Source organism: Python bivittatus, unplaced genomic scaffold, assembly GCF_059951505.1.
Source record: "Python bivittatus isolate LINGU-HERP-01145 unplaced genomic scaffold, Pbiv_v1 ctg000330_np1212, whole genome shotgun sequence".
Taxonomy (NCBI): Eukaryota; Metazoa; Chordata; class Lepidosauria; order Squamata; family Pythonidae; genus Python; species Python bivittatus.
Window position 1 is genome coordinate 15621706 of NW_028277058.1, and position 17609 is coordinate 15639314.

General features: G+C 36.3%; 1 protein-coding gene and 1 long non-coding RNA gene across 4 annotated transcripts in view; one reads left to right on the forward strand and one right to left on the reverse strand.

The window, feature by feature from the left end:
- LOC148215900 (uncharacterized) overlaps positions 1-17609 on the forward strand; it is a 93509-nt gene that overhangs the window by 57359 nt on the left and 18541 nt on the right. For all 3 annotated transcript variants that reach the window (XR_015796382.1, XR_015796384.1, XR_015796383.1), the window contains one exon: positions 13931-14073. This is a non-coding gene — a long non-coding RNA (uncharacterized LOC148215900). The remainder of the gene's footprint in view (positions 1-13930; positions 14074-17609) is intronic.
- The window catches only part of ADAMTS20 (ADAM metallopeptidase with thrombospondin type 1 motif 20), an 82077-nt gene continuing 66233 nt past the window's right edge, over positions 1766-17609 (reverse strand). Inside the window, exons 29-39 of the mRNA XM_088141750.1 lie at positions 16347-16514; positions 15036-15209; positions 14280-14444; positions 13501-13701; positions 13268-13397; positions 12650-12744; positions 12462-12556; positions 9171-9304; positions 7889-7980; positions 6520-6624; positions 1766-5577 (exon numbers count right to left, since the gene is read on the reverse strand). Coding sequence (XP_087997876.1) covers positions 5488-5577; positions 6520-6624; positions 7889-7980; positions 9171-9304; positions 12462-12556; positions 12650-12744; positions 13268-13397; positions 13501-13701; positions 14280-14444; positions 15036-15209; positions 16347-16514 — 1449 coding nt within the window. The 3' untranslated portion in view covers positions 1766-5487. The remainder of the gene's footprint in view (positions 5578-6519; positions 6625-7888; positions 7981-9170; positions 9305-12461; positions 12557-12649; positions 12745-13267; positions 13398-13500; positions 13702-14279; positions 14445-15035; positions 15210-16346; positions 16515-17609) is intronic.

Below are 17609 nucleotides of genomic sequence, written 5' to 3' on the forward strand. Positions count from 1 at the left end.
GTCAATCCTACTAAAATAATTTGATTTCCTCCCCCGCTTTTTTGCTGTCATAAAATATCCAACAATTTGAAGAATATCTTCCTTTGTGCAGCACTTTGTAATCTAACATTGATTACCTTAACGTCTTTGACTCGACAAAATTGTTCAACGGAATGTATTTATACAAAATTATTAATCCCTTGAATTAAATACTATTTTGAGTATATTTCCATTTCTTTCAAACATAGTGCACTGATTACTTACTGGAAGAGTTATTTTTTGAAAAAAAATTACTTGCTTGGAATCCATTTGCCAATATTTCACTTTTTTTGCCATCTGTAAAGAATGGTTCTCTAAACACAGAATGTTTGCAAAAATCAGATTATGTAATGCACCAGAGGGAGAATGCTACATTTTACTGAAAAGTGTCTTATTTAATTGCTGTACTATAGTTCTATGACTCTATGCCACTTCAAACCTCATGTTGGTTGCTCTATAAGTCATTGATATCAACAAACAATGGAAGAGAATATCTGTAGCTCAGGGCTGAACTGTGGAGTCCTTGATGCTCTCTGAGCTTGGCTGTTTGCTTCCAGATGTTCCATTACCCAACTAGGTAACATCATCAGTGCTAGTGAGTGTGGCCTTTGCTCCCTGTTTAAATACAGTAGCTTGCTCTGGTGGGGGTGTGCTTAGCTTTTTTTATTGTCCCTTTTGAATGGTGTGTAAATGTGGTGTATCTCTATGTGATGGCTGATTTGTCTGAATGCCAAAAGCTTCCAGGAATCCCCTAGCATGTTTGGATTTAGCTTGGTCTAGGATGTTCACAGCTTCCCTCTTGAAATTATGGTTGAGTCTATCCATGTGTTGTGAGATTAATAAATTTTCATCATGTCTTCATCATGTCATCAACAAACAAGGTGGCCATGGTGAATTAAAATCATAGTGAAAGCCAGTTCACTGTACTAGCCATTTTTACTGCAACTGGTATGAGACCATGGTACAGGACTGATGACAAAGAAAAGAAACACAGGACCTGATAGCTGAATGGTGAAACAATGCCAAATTGCTAAGACATTGGAGAAACTTTCACCTGGAAAGATTATTGGTACACGGGGGGAAGGGGCAGGGTGGGGTGGACATATTCACCTTTAGGCCTAGCTCAAAGCAATAAAAGATCTGGTCCATTTCTAATCAAAATAAACTAAAAATAGGACCAAATAAAATAAAAAGACACATCCAGGTATATGGATAAGAAATACTGGTCATGCCCTTGCATTTTACTTTATTTTTGTTTCTCTTGTCCTCCATAACTTTATGTTGCATTGGAAATGAAAAGATCCTGGTCCCACTGCACTCGATAAGCACAGCTGAACAATTCATAATGATCAACAAACTCAGAATGACTAGAACATTTTAAATACGTGAAATTAAATGGTCTGGAATGGGTTTCTTAGGAATGATTAAATGTAGATTTTGACAGTATAGGACGTACTATTATTCAGTTTCATTACTTTACCAAAATGTTATTATTTAAATTGTTGTTGTTATTATTATTATTTATACTGTATTGAACTAAGTTCAAGACTTGAACTCTAACACATCTGAAGCGTTGATGGATCAGACATTACATTATTTTGCCTTGGTAGAGTGTCCAATTAGCAACTGTAGTTTTTCCAAGTGTCCATCTGACCATATTCAAAATTTATTCTGTGTTACAGGACTGAAATTCCAGTCCTCAGTATAATTTGCTGTACAAATGAGCACACCAGTCTGTTTAGGAGATTATATTTATTACATAATTTTTTAAAAATAATTTATAACATATGTATTGTCAATGTAAACATTTCTAAGAAAATAATGTTATTTTTCCATGTTTATACATAGTGCAAAAATACTTTTCTGATACAGAGATCACAAAATAATGATCTGCATGTGTTAGCTAAAAGTCAATTCTTCCAAATTATGTGGGATGATCTAGGTTTTAATATTAAACAGATAATGTAGGAATAGCTGCCACTTGATCTACAAATACATTACTGGCAATTAGCTAGTATTTGGTTTAATCATTTAGAGTGAATACAGACTCATTAAAATGAATGGGCACTTTTTGCCATTTATTTAAATGGAATAAGGATTATACCCTTGGCTGGTATTTGGTTTAAAGAGTAAGCATCATAAAAAAAAAAAAAACAACCAGTGAAGAGTAACCTTCTACAATACAACATATGTTTTGCATTCTCAGTACTCAAGAATGTGTCCTTAAACATCGTCATCATCATCATCACCACCACCACCACCACCACCACCACCTTCTATTCTGAATTCTGGCAATCCTAAATTGAATCACAAATTCAATAGCTAGAATGTTCCATAAAAGCTAACATATCTTCCAATGTAGCAATGAAGTGGGACATTTCAGTGCTCATTACAACTGATCCTCAGGAACAATTAAGTCATGCTGTATAGAACGTTTGGACTTTCTGAGGGAAAAAAGACCTTATGTCATTACTGGAATGCTCATTCATCAGAACAAGAGCTCTCTTGGATCAGATTATGTGATTTGCTTGCCTTGTTTGACACATGGCGTTCATTGCTGTAGAGGCAGCTATATTGCAAACATAAAAGACACACAGATTAGCATTCTCTAAACAGAGTTCTGGAAACCATGGTTTCAAATTACAGGAAGGCACTTTCATGTGTTTTAGATGATTGCTCTACACTCTGTCCTGTCTTCCTTGGTCTATGTAAATAAAAATAAAAGCATCTACAAATATGGGAATCCATGGTATAAGTTATACCTAGGTTTTCTAACCACAATTAAAATGAATCATTGTTCTCTGAGTTCAGATATAATGGGAACAGTGGTTAACAAATTCTGTACTAAAAGAAAAGAAATGGTCATTTGATGTTCTTCATTCTTAGTTAGCCTAGTTAGCATCTGTCAATATTCTCCAAATTTGTAATTAATTCTAGAAGCATAGATGGGGGGGGGGGGTCCTCTTCTATTTGAGAAAGAAAGTGAAGGAAAGGAGTCCTCTGTGGAATGTCATTCTCCTAGCAGGAAACACAATTTTCTCTTATATCTGATCCAATTTAATATGAATACAAGGGATCTTGCAAGTACTTAAATTTGGAGGTGGATGAATCTGCCTATTTTTATATTGCTTATTATTCTGACTGCAACTTCCTTTCCATAACAGTTTGCAAATTCAGCCTACAAAACATCTGCTGAAAATTAGTATTCATTTTCACAAACACTTTTACTGGCAGTCCTTGCTTAACGACCACAATAGGGACTGGAAAATTCATTAAGTGGGGCGGTTATTAAGCAAGTTGCGCCTGATTTTACAACCTTTTTTGCAGCAGTCATTAAGTGAATCACCATGGCCATTAAGTGAATCACATGGTCTTTAAGTTAATTACGTGGTTCCCCACTGATTTTGCTTGCCGGAAGCTGGCTGGGAAGGTCACAAATGGTGATTACGTGACCCTGGGTCCTGCGAGCTGGTTGCCAAGCACCCGGATTGCAATCACATGACTGTGGGGGTGCTACAACAGTTGTAAGCACAAAGACTGTTTCCAAGTTCAGCACTATTGTAACTTCAAACGGTCACTAAATGAATGGTTGTTAAGTGAGGACTACCTTACCTATTATTATAATGCTATGCATAGTTTTCTCTACTAACTGCATTTAATGCATATTTTTATGCTTATACATATCTGGTGTCTATTTCTTGAGTCATGAATCATGCCATAAAATCCTGAAAATTACTAATTAGGGCTTGGATGGGCAAATGCAGTGATTAAGGTGTGGAGTGGGACCATGGGGACCAGGGAAGTTCAAGCTCACCTTCAGCCATGAAAACTCACTGGGTGACTTTGGACTAGTCATTGTACCTCACAGAGTTGTGGGGATGAAATGAAAGGAGATCCTCACATAAGCTGCCTTGAGTTATTGACGGAAATGAGGGATATAAATCAAATATACAACAAAATAATATTTTGCTTATATATTCCAGAAATGTTAACTGGGTTATTTAAAATTTCTTATATAATCTGAATCATATAAATATTGCCTTTATCCCTACTTGCATAAGATTTCAAGGATGCAACAGAGACATGATACCAACATTTAATTGTCAACCTCTATGTTTTCAGTATCTTGGGTCTGTGTGTGTGTGCATGTGTGTAACAAGCAAAACTAAGTGCCCTGATAGTGTTTAATTCATAAGAGTTAGGATCTTAGCTACGTATTATTGCTTTATACCCATAACAGATCTTACATTCAAACTGATCTGCTATTTCTATTTGATGATAACAAAATCACAGAATTACAAGAAGATACATGAACTGTATCAGCAGAAAGCACACTGATTATGCACCAGTCTTATTCAAATTTGGGATAACAAATATCTGACAGATTTTATAAAGTCAATAGCAATTGTAAACTATAACCCTATGCAAGTTTAACAGATTTTAAATCCAGGATTAAATCTGAATAAACATGTTTAGAATTATGCCATATATGGTACATTTCAACATACTATTTTCGTTCTTATTTTTTCAGACTAGCAGACATATTTATTATTTTGTACAATATGAGGTTTTGAAAATGTTTACTTCATGGGCAATTCTACAAAGATCTAACTCAAGTTTATTTTCTCAACCAAGTCCTAAGGCTACCTGCAACATGATGATTGAATATATAATGTACATTAAATAGCAAAATAATGATATTGTATTCGCAAGTCTCATCTGCTGGTTTCTATGAAGTAAGTTAACTTTTTCCAGAATCATTATACAGAGACAAATTTAAAATGGTTTGGGATGTTTTTATCTTGTGGAATTCCTAAACTGCCATATAAAAATGTATTCTGCACATGTTTATCACAATAACTTTTTGTAATTATTAGTACATGTACCTAACACCTATGTGTATCTTTCATCTTTTCATAGTGGTTTGAGTGTCTGACTAGAACTTGATGGGAAGTTTGCCCTTCAATTTGATGAGATTTTAAGATACTCATGCTAGAAGCAGGATAAACCCAGAAAATATGTACTGGTTGAGCTAGCCAAAAATAATGCATAGTCAGTTTGACTGAATTTACACCATATGAATTTATCTCCATCTTATCTAGGCAATTCCTCCTTCTTCTACAATCACCCCATTTTTCACTATTCAGAAAGGTTCCTCACCCCATACGGATAGTCTTGTCAGAGTGGGGTGGGGTTAACAGAGGAAGAGAAGAACAGAAAGCCCTTTTCCACCAGTCTCCTTTGTGCAGTCTTTGGATCCCATCTAGTGTCTTTACAGAAATGTATAAATTGACATCTGCAGTTTATTCCTATACTTACACACCAAGAATTGTGGAAGCACACACTTGAGTCCCTTCTACGAACAAAGAAAGACACGAACTAATTCTGAGTAACCACTACTGAGTTGAAGAACTAAGGAAACAGCACCTTCAATATAATCTTTCTGATTTGTTTTCTCTGCCTGTTTTATTACAGTATTTGAAGTTGAAGACCAGTATTTCCACTAGGAATACATTTCCCACAGAATCCTCCACATCTTCCATATATTTTAGTATCGTTCTAAAAAAAATAAAAGATCATTGAATGAAAAATCATAATGATACAAAGCCATGGAAAATGATGCAAAATGATTCAAACCTATATACACTGCTTTCAGTTAATAGATTCATGAAAATACCATCCTGACATTAGGATGGTATTGACTTTATTATGCTTAACCATCATTTATGGAAAAGTCAAAAACATAATTAATAGGGCTATAAGGCATTTGAGCAAAGCATTCCAGAGCATTAAAGTAGCCGCATACCCTGGAAGACTTGTTCAGCTGCTCCACAGGTTGTGTTTTGCTATATGTGCATGTATGCACATGCACAGACAACACTTCCACTAAGGCTGCCAGCAAAGTAAAATAGGTATGCACACACACACATGTGCAGTCAGATGGGGACAACCTTTGAAGCAGTGCTCTAAACCACCCAAAGAGCTTGATTCTTAGGGGTGTTTTCACCACATAACAGACTTTTTAAAGCAGCCCTTTAAATGCTTTGCACATCCCTATCAGTCTGCAGACAAGAAAAGGAAGCATGGTTTGTTCTGACCAATTTCTTGTTTTACTTCCTTTTTATTCTTTTTGTACTTAGGGGTCTTTTCATGCTTAGGAGTGCTAGATTTCAGGGTCAGAAAACTAAAAACAAATAATGTTTCCTATTTTGTATTTTCTGCTACAATTACAATCATAACTGGTTTCAAACTGAGGTTACACACACACATACGCATACATACATACATACATACATACATACATACATACATACATATGTTAGACTCATAGAAAGTACAAAATATAAACCCAATTCATAGTCCTCTTTAGCTATTTCTGTTTGGCAACTCACACTTTTAGCTTTGTAACACTTACCAATAATCAGCTCAGCTGAACCTCCCTCACCCATTAAAACATGACCCAAATGAAATATCCATGCAAACAAAATAAGAATCACTTACTTGAGATTTATGTATCTGAACAGTGGCATAATTTCCCTGAGCAATCCATGTTGTTTTAGTAGATAATCTCAGGCCAGTGTCTGCCAAATTGATGCCAAATTGCCCCTAACAATTGATGAAAGCATAGATCAATTTCAGAGAATGCCCAACAGATATTAATGTTATATCACATATTATGCTATAATCGTTTTAGAGAAATACAAGTTCAAGATTGAGATGTTTAGAATTCAGTAGGGTAGGCCTGAACATGCAGACACACAAGGGGAGGGGGAGATTGCCATTCTACTGTCACCTATGAACAACAGGCTTTACATATATAAGACACAAGCACCCACAAGTTCCCCCCCACCAAAAAAACCAAAAACATTACAGTGGTACCTCTACTTACGAACTTAATCCGTTCCGTGATTCTGATCGCAAGTCGAGTTGGTCACACCCCAAAGCGTAAGGTTCAATGTAATTACCGTTAATCCGTTCTGGCGTCCGCGGACCACGCATCAGGGGCGGAAAAGCACCCGTGCGCTGCACGGCGGGGCAGCAAAACACCCACGTGCCGCGCGTCAGGGGCGGAAAAGCGCCCGCACACCGCGCGGCGGGGCAGCAAAACGCCCGCGTGCCGCGCGGCGGGGCAGCAAAACGCCCGCGCACCGCACGTCAGGGGCAGAAAAACACCCGCGGACCACATGTCAGGGGCGGAAAAATGGCCGCGGACCACGTGTCAGGGTGGAAAAATGGCCGTACCTCGAGGCGGAGTTCGCACATCGAGGTAAATTTTTGGGGCCAGAGCTGGTCGTATCTCGAAAATTTCGTAAGTAGGGGCGTTCGTAAGTAGAGGTACCACTGTATCTATAAAAGTGCCTCTTTTATACCAGAGAAAAACAAATGGTTGTTCAACCTCAGCCTAAAGTAGGTCTATTGACATAAAATTACTCATTCCCGAAAGGACAACGTTGTGTGGTAAAGCACTAGCACAATGTTGTCAAGAAGAAACAAGAGAAAAGGAGAATCACAGATAAATAGAAGTTGGGTTCCAAGAAAGACAAACGAAAAATTAAATATAAGATCATTCCTCAAGGAGCTTGCCTGGACAATTTCTGCCAGACACTGGGATGTCCATGAATAATATAAGCTGCCGTTGCCTGACAGACTACCAAATGACAATCCAGTCCAAATTTTCAAGTTCTGCAAGTCATAAGAGGCACTGAAACTTTTCAATAAAGAATTGTGAGGCTAGATTTTTTTTTAAAAAAAAAGCAGTTGAAAGGGGTAAAATATCAAAGTGAGCCACGTTTGCTATTAAAAACAACATACCAAAAAGCAGATCTGATCACAAGAGCCCCAGTCCTACTCCTATAATCCTACAATGTACCTGTGGGCACTGAGCAGCGCTGTAACAGTCTCCAGCTGTGGCAAAAGGAACAGGCTTTCCAAATATGGTGTGAGCAAACTGGAACTCAGTAGCTAGTGAAAAATGTGAAATGCTGTTATTGGAAATGGAGCAGGTTTAATTAACTCAATTAGGACTGTGAGCGTACAGGACTCACCATTGTCCAAAAAATAACATTCTGCCACTAAACTGGAATTTTAAGGAAATGGAAGTTCTCAAAACATGGATGAAGTCCTACAATATTCAGCTCTGCTATGCAGACAGGTATTTTCATGGAAACCACAGCTAGAGAGAGAAGGGATAACCATCCCATTTCTATGTGCTGCAACACCACTGAGAATCAGCTCTTCCTCTTCCTTGGCAATTAAGCTCCCAACAGAGACTTTGTTTTATTCTAATTGCTACACAGAAAGGCTAATATTAGACACGCTGCAGCCAACAATGAATTCTGTGAGATGTATAGATGGACATTATTAAATGGAAGAGAGCTGGCTTTGCCCAATGGATGTGCAAAACCAGCAAAAGCCTTGCACAATCCATCTTATGCACCAAATGCACCCATTTCTGGATTGGGAGGCCCTACTCAGGATCATGCATGCTTTGGTCACCCCTTATCTGGATTAGTGCAATGCTGCCCTTGAAGACCACTCAGAAGCTATACCTGGTCTAGAAGGATGGGCTTGAATAGTTATAGATGCATCTCAGTATGCCCAAGTAGCACCACTGCTTTGTAAGCTGCATTGCTAACAGTGCACTTCTGGGTGAAATTCAAAGTGCTAATGGCTAGATGTAATGGGACAGGGACTGGTTATCTGTGGGACTGCATGCCTCCAATTACTGTTGCCCACCTGATAAGATCTGACAGGGTGGCTATGCTCCGGGTCCTATCTCTCAAGCAGTATCGTCTGGTAGGACCAGGAGACATGCCTACTCTTTCACTGTGCCTGTCCTATGGGACAGCATTGTGCCTAGATCCAGATGGCCCCAATCCTGCCTGCCTTTTGGAAGGTCCTGAAGACTTTGTTTTGTCTCCAGATGTTGAATTCTTTGATTGCTTTTGCTTATTTAATGGCGCCTCTAGTGGAATGTGCTTTTAATGTGCTTTTAATGTCTTTTTTATTTGCTTGTTTAAATTCTGTATGTCATCCTGAATCATGTATGTAATTTAAAAAGGAGAAAAGCTGTTCATTGCTCATGTGCTAAAATATAGGGAAGTATTGCTTTAAAATTGTTACAGTAGTTTATGAAAATTTGCAGAACTCACTTTTAATTTCTAAGGAATTGAGATCAATTCTTATTTTTCTAAAAATGGTGTAGCCAGCTGCAGGGTAGTCATTTCGGCAGGCGCAGTCTTGATGTCTACTCCCATTAAAAGGGCAGTCATATGGATTATGTAACCTATAAATAAACACTGTTAGCTTTAATTTAGTCTATGTGGTAATATGTTGCATTACTGTGCCATTCCACATTAACAACTCAAAATTCCTGAAAATAGAATGATGTTATGGTGCATAGAGTACTATATAAATATTTGTAGACCTGCAGCTAAACCCATATGCGCATTTTAGCCAAGTTAAACATATTTTAAATCTTACTGTTTTCAAGGAGATAGGTATAAGCAACATCTCTTTATCTTTTCCACAACAAATAAATGACCTCATAAAAAAATAACTTTGCCTGGATATTAATATGTATTGGTTTATCACATTTGTACCTCATAACTTCTATTAAAGAACGGAGTTCTAGAATGAGATACTAGTAAAACAATCCAAATTTTTTAAAAAGTATAACTAAAAACTTATTTCATACACCATTATTTCATACACCTGATAAAGCAAATAGCATATTGTTCATTTTTCTTTCTGTTGATTAATTATGCTGAATAAATGCTATAAACATATTTACAAAAAACACTGAGACCAAAAACCTGAATAAAAATATATATGCCTGCCTGAAGGACAGTGAAGAAGAAATTAGTCTGATATGCCTTACTAATAAATTCCAAAACAGTCTGTGCATTTCACTAAACATGAAGAACTAAGAAATGGTCCTTCCTGTAGATATTAAAGGTTCTTTAAACTATGCCTAGAAACAAATTTGTAATTGATGGAGATACATTATGAAGAGTTTGCATATTTTTATACCCATTTCTAGTCAAAAGCTTGACAGAAAAAGTATCTGAACATTTTTCAAAGAAAACTGCATAAGGCTTACAATATAGGCAAGGTAACTATCACCATGACTAGATCTGAGATTGAGATCTTGTGGATTCAGATGAGGAGTAGTCCTGCATAGTTTGCATCCTTTGTTCCCAAAATACTTTTTATTGTCTTCTATTTGAATGAAGGTTTTTTTTTTCATACTGAATGCATGTAAGTATACTGCATGTACTTCCTAGTTGGTGGGCAACTATATGTTAGCTTGCAAAATAGTCTCCAGATTACAAATCCTACCTTGCTTGGAATAGCATGAGTTTGTAATGAGCTGGGCTTTGGGTACATTTGTGATATGCTGGCCAAAATGTACTAAAACTGACTGGTATTGACATTACTGTTAGCAGAGAATGCTGCATGGGCATGAATACAGTTGATAACCTAGACTACACTTTTTATATCTTAGTAAAAAGCATTAGCCTTAATTGACCAAAGACATGATGGGTAACTGACATATTATAAATGTATATGGGCCCATCTGGTGAATGACTATGGCATATGACATGGCATGTAAGACAAGTAAATAGTAACAAACATGAATTGCAGCATGTCAATATAACTAAGTGAAAGGGAAAGAATATAATAGATTAGAATAAAGGTTCTTTGATCTTGTGGAATGGAGCTGAAGACTATATGCAGGGAAGTGAAGCTGTAGATTTAATTAAAAATGTAAGGATTAAAATACATGTCAGAAAATATAAAATGGTGTCATTTAGGTTGTTGTGGATATAAACACTCAAACATACGAAAGTAGATATCCATAGTTGGTGAAAATTACACTCCGGTGAATGGTGGTAATAGAGGAAACAGATTTGAGTTTGGTTAAAAATTATGCAATATTCTGAATGAATGAGAGACAGGGAAAAAAAAGTGTTCTGCTAAGTGACTTGAAACAAAGGTGAGAATGAAATGAAACAGTACCAAAAAAAATATTGGGTCATTTGGAGAACCCACAAATGAATGAAAGTGGCGACTGGTGAATATCTGCTTAGAAAAAAAGAATTTGTTTTGAATATGTAGTTTAAGCATAGTCTGTCATGTGACTATTCATTGGGCACATGGCAAATTAATGGAAAGTGCAGTTCAGCTTTATGCCCCATGGGGAAGTGAAAATTTTTTAACTTTAGCAGGTCCTTATGCTGGTATGAATGTGAGAAAGTTTATGGTAAATTTATTGATTTAGAAAAAGAATATGGTAAAGTGAATTGACCTGAATTATGGAATGCTTTAAGGTTGGTTGCTTAATGGGAGAAGCAGTACATGATGGACATAGCACATGCATGAGAATAAATGGAATGCTTAGCACATGGTTTAACAGTCAGCAGGGAATACGAAAAGAAGGTCTGATGTCCCCTAAGTAATATGAATGCATAACAAATGCTTCTGGTGTTTTTAGAGATGTGCTGGTTGGAATGTGAACATACATGTAGTTTTATATGCTGATAACTCCATAACCTAAATTATGGCAGTAAATGCTTGCTAATCTGTATAATCTTTAAGCACAGACTAAACCATGTATTATATTTTTGAAAAGTAAATTTAATCAGGAGAGCCAGTCTGGTGTAGTGATTTAAGACACCATGCTAGACACCAAGAGAGTTTAAGTCCTAGTCCTCCCTTAGGCATGAACCCAGACTTTGGGCCAGTTACTGTCTCTCAGCCCTAAGAAGAAGGCAGCTTCTGAAAAATATTCTTGGGCTTGTCCAGACAGTTGCCAGGAATTGATGCATGATGATGACGATGACGATGACGATGATGATGATGATCATCACCACCACCACCACCACCACCACCACCACCACCATCATCATCACCATCACCATCACCCATTTCTTTTTGATGTACAGTAAATGCAGTTGCAGAGCATCTAATGTGAACTGGAATCTTGTATAAGTATTGTATTGAAATTGGATAGTACCATCTCCCCAATTTCATCTGAAGAGCATCTTAGATCAATGTCAGCCAGAATGGAGACAATTTTCAGCAAGAGATTTGCAGAGAACTGCAAAGAAGCTATTTAGGTTCAGATCCTGCAACTTTCTTTTTTCCCTTCAGTTTAAGCACACATGGTTTTCTTTTTTAAAAAAGAGTAATGTCTAATATAAACTTCTGTTGGCCTAAGAGATAGAAGGCCAGTCATAAAATTAATATTCTGTCAATCTACACCTCTCCTTTCTGAATCAGGCTATTGTTGAAACAGAAAACTGAGAATCTAGACAATTCCTAGATTCTTCAATAGTAATTCAGCACTAAGCATATATGGTTAATTTACACAGATCTCTAACTAGGTTATTATTATATCAACAGAGAACTACAATAGTTAAAATACAGCAATACAGTACCGATATCCATATACTTCTGAAAAGTTGTCTGCTTCTCCTTTAGCCAGTGTTAAATATTCTTTGGGATTTTCTAGCTGCATATCTGAGCAATAAATCTACAAACAAAGATGGGAACAATTTTGGATTATTTTTCGATGGGATGGCTTTAATTTTAGATTCTTTCCACCCAGAAAAAGGCAATATCATACCTTTATTATTTTTCCCTTTACATTAAGCATATATTCACCATCCTTTTGGATTTTTTTTCTAATCTGGATTTCTTTGCAGCTGGTTGTTGTCTCACCTAAAAATAAGATGCAGGTAAGTCATTTTCAGGAATGAAATATTCTCTTAGAATAGATTTTTGGGTCTCAGTTGGCAAAATTTGCCAAAATTAATTCCACCAAGACACAGACTACATCTCTGAATGGAAAACGATGCCATTCATTCACCTCCAATGTAAAGCCTACATAAGATATCATTTATTTATGACAGGGGGATCATAAAAAGAATGTCGATTTCTGAAAGTTGCATAAAACCACATACTTTTTATAAGTGCGTGTTTTAAGATAATTAGGTATAAAACAAGAGTTTACATTATGGAAATTCAGGTTCAGAAACTTGCATTAGAAATAGTTTATTTAAAAGGTCAATGAAATTCTATAAAGAAGTTTCTTACAAATGCTTATACTAAAAATTACATGTAATATGGAAGATGGCATGCAAGTGTATATATGATAGAGAAAACAGTAAATAAAAAAGATGTTAGTCTTTTATAATGGAGCAGATTTACGCTGCATATTCATTCCAGTCCAACAATTACTTACAGTCTTTCACATGACATAATTTTCTAGCCACAGGTTTTAAATGGGACAAACACAAGTCACTGGATGAACCATTTTCCATCAGACACTGGACGTTTCTTTCTGTTGTCCCTGTTCCACAAAGCACTGAGCACTAAATAAAAATCACAGACTGAATTGAAAAGACCATAAAACAAATAATAGTCTCTGGCTATTATTACTTTACAAACAAAGGCACCTCACTTGGTTACACTCACCTTACTCCATTTCCCCACTTTCCAAGTTGCAGCATGGAGACAAGTCCTGATGTTGCATTCGTTAACCGATGATGATTGCACCACTGGGCAGCTTGAGTAAGTTGCTGATCGAAGGCCATGAGCATGTCTGTTCCAGGCATCATCAGCTTTAATACAGTATGTGATTGTCTGATGGAACTGAAGATAACAACCTGCTGGACACTAACATGATAAATGAATGTTACACAAGGCACATAAGCACTATTTGTATGATAATTTATAATCTCATCCTATGTATATTTATTTGGAAATAGCTCCCACTTTTAAGGGACTTAATCCCCCTGAGGAGGCATAGGGTTGCAGCCACATTCTACATAGTTGTGAAATATTCTCAGAAAGGTGCTGGGGATCTTGATGGGGGAACCCTATGTTTTGTTCATTTGTTTTACAGAGATATGCCACAATTTGTTGTCTGAAATGAAGATCAAAATAGTACCCTGCAAGCCATGAACAGAAATGGATGATTCGGCCTTTATATCTTGGGACTATGATCTTCACCATGTCTAAGGAAGCAGATTTTTTTGACATGAAAAGGTAAACTGATCTATTCTCCAGAAGTCGAGCGGAAATTACTGTTGTGAGGCAACTCACAAGGATAGCATTTTCTGTGCTAAAACTAATTGAATTGAAACAGGTTGAGAAGTTCAAGTCTTTGAAATGTTGGGGGGAAAGATGGAAATACTGTATATCTGCTATATTCAAGCAGTAAAAATAGACCTGCTCATAACCTGACACTTTACCTGTGAGACATCAACTGTCATTACAAGATATTTGCAGGACGCCATTCTGCATTTTTTGCTGGATGGAGGTTTGGTTGCAAGATCACACAGCATTTCATTCACTTGGTTCTTATTTTCATCCACACACTTCACTTTCCGGTGTATTTCCTTTTTCTGACATGAACACTGAGATGACAAGAACAAATTTAATCTTTTCCTATAAGGAAGAAAGTCCACATTTCTGAAATGATGGCTTTGGATTTGCTTTTGCCTTTTCTAAGGCAAACAAACTTAATAAGTTTGGCTTGATAACTGGAACTATTCATACTTTTTACAAGGACATTATTAAAAGAGATTAAAATTGCCATGGAATTACAAGTTTCAATTGGAATATGAGATGATTGATCCAGAACACAATAATGCTTTGAATTTCCAGGGTGTAAGTCATATGTTTTATATTTTCTGGTGGAGACTTGAATCAGTAATTTGGTTGTTTCTTCACCAAGGAATTCAATGCATCTGTAGCCCAGGCACAAGAAAACAAGGAGGTCAAATCAAACAAACTTTGGCCCTTATGTAATAAAGCTTATCAGAGGTTTTAAGGAAAACCCAACCTAGCAAATAGCAGTTCTTTATGTAACTACAGTATAGTTGATTGCTTAGTATTGAAAACGTCTACTATGAAAACTTTTTTTAATAGTATAGGTACATTTGTATTTGTAGCTGTAGCTGCAGATAATTTTAAATGACTTAATCATCGCAACCTGACATACTTACTTCTAGCCATTCATTAGGCAACCATCGGTACTGGGCACACTCGGCCTGCCTGCAGAGCCTTTTATTAGACGGTTGAGTGAGGTGACCACACATCATTTTATTAACTCGGCCGCTGCCTCTAATGTTACAGAAAACATCCCGATGCTGTACACCTTCTCCACAGCTCACAGAACACTAGAGAAAACAAAAATAAGAACAACATCTGCATTCAGGGACACAGTCACACGTACACAAATACAAAACATGAGAAACAGAGTGTCAGGAGGCTTCAGAAATCATCAGATGTACCTAGGAACAAGTATCGCTGGACTGAATGTGGCATACTTTGGAAACAATTGCAATGTATTTGATAATATTAACACAGCTGTAGCTGATATGAATACAGTTTAATAAGAAGGCTGGGTGAACATGGTGTTTTTTTCCAACGTGGCAAACCTATAACTGGGCAGTTAAGATCTGCTTCTGTCAGGTATATTTACCTGAATTTTTGTCAGGTAAAATAGTGGCCAAGGAGATTTCACTGTTATTGGACTTTTCAGGAGACTTAGAAATTTGGCTTTTAATAAGCTTTTCCTGTCCTTGTGAAAGAGCATGTCTAGTAATATTCTCATTACTAAAAACTTCCAGACTTCAAAAGTAACTAAATAGTATTTAATATTATTCCTTATGATTTTTTTTAAGCCAGGTCCTCCCTTGTAGCTTTTTAATGTAATTCTAATGTAATTTAATGTAAATTGTCCATGGTACATTTCTTAAAATATGTATCTTCTAAAAATACTAAATATCTATTCAGATATATTCAACCAGGTCATCTACAACCAGCATGATTTCACTGATTACAATGTCTTCTTGATTTCAATAGAGGAGTTTCAGTACAATACTACACTATGATTTTTTTTCTTCAGTCAGGCTCTATCTGTAAGTACATATATCATTTTGTATTGAAATTAATAGGGGGTAATCTTTTGAACCAAGAAAAATCAGAACAATCTAACATAGCATTACAAAAGATAAGCAGGTATGAATCTAATCAGCAATGTGGATGGAAGATCAGCTGAGGACCAATGTGAGAACAGTGCATAAACACAGAACAGAGCATACATATAAAGATTAAATTGTGATTTCTAAATGGGTGCCTAGACACCTTTTATTAAAATGCCCCCATTGTTACTTTGTCTGTCTGTATTGTCTATTCTACAATAGACTGGTCCACACCATCTACAACAGTGGGATTTTTGCACATCCTGTTAAAAAAAAAAGACAATTATACTGCAGAAACCATAGCATGACATGAAAGCAGGACAGAAATACCTCATTCCACCTGTTAGTCTTCCATTCTGGGCATCTGATAGTTCTGCAAGCTTTGTGAGTTCGAGGCTTCCTTAAATGTTTGCAAGTATTCTCCCCTAGTTTAATTTGGAAGTTGTTAATGCAATAGATTTCGCGTTCCTTTAAACCCTTCCCACAGGACACAGAGCACTGTAAAGTAAGCACATCAAAAATATGAATCATAACAAACATATTTTAATATTTTGATTCTAATTTCATTTTATAGCAATCATTTAACTGATTCTCAATGTTAGTGTTCAGTAAATATTGCTCTACTAGATCAATTCCATTTAGGTTTCATCCTACAAATACTTACCAGGAAATAGATTCTAGTGAACATAATGGGACTTATTTCTAAATAAACATACAAGGATAATATTGTTAATGTGTTTCCAGCTGTAGCCACCAGAGAATTCTACATGTGCCTTTTTTTTTTCCTTTTTCAATCCCCAAGATTACAATCCACAGTCCATTTTTCTCCACAACTAATAGTTATCAATAGATCTATCTTCATCTATTCTTAGGTGTTAATAGCCATTTGCTTAGCTGCGGTTGCTAAAATTGAGGCTCTAAAGTCATATACAGCCCCTCAAAAGTCTTGAATGTAGACCTGAGTATAGACAACAGCTGCTACTGAATTGCATTTGTTGGTATAGCAGAAGGGTAAAATATATAAATATATGACCAGTGAATAATCATATTAAATCCAGTTCACTTTAATTAAATATAATTAATTTGTATCATATAATGCAACCCTTTTCTGGCCCCCAACTGGCTTTTGCAGTGGGTTCTCCCCCAAAGATCAGTGTGGCCTTTGGGCTCAGGAAAAGTTGTATGTTAGCTGTTACTAAACACTGTGTAAAAATGTTTTTCCCAACTGTTACTTGTATATATGCTAACCAGGGATTCTTAACCTTTTTGTGTCATGAACCCCTTTGAGAGTCTGATGAAACCTACAGACCTCCTTCTCAGACAAAAATATTTAAATGAATAGAATAAATAAAATACATATAGATTATATTACCAAGGAAACCAATTATGCTCAAGTACAGTTATCAAAACATTAAATAAGGAATATGTAATATACTAATATACTAATATACTATCTCTTTATTAACCAATCAAATAAATAACAAGACAAGCTAAATTTCAGCTAGAAGTTGCAATTTTTTCTATCCAAGTTCTATCCAGACCCCCTGAAATCTATTCATAGACCCTGCATTACAAATCACTCTGCTGGACAAT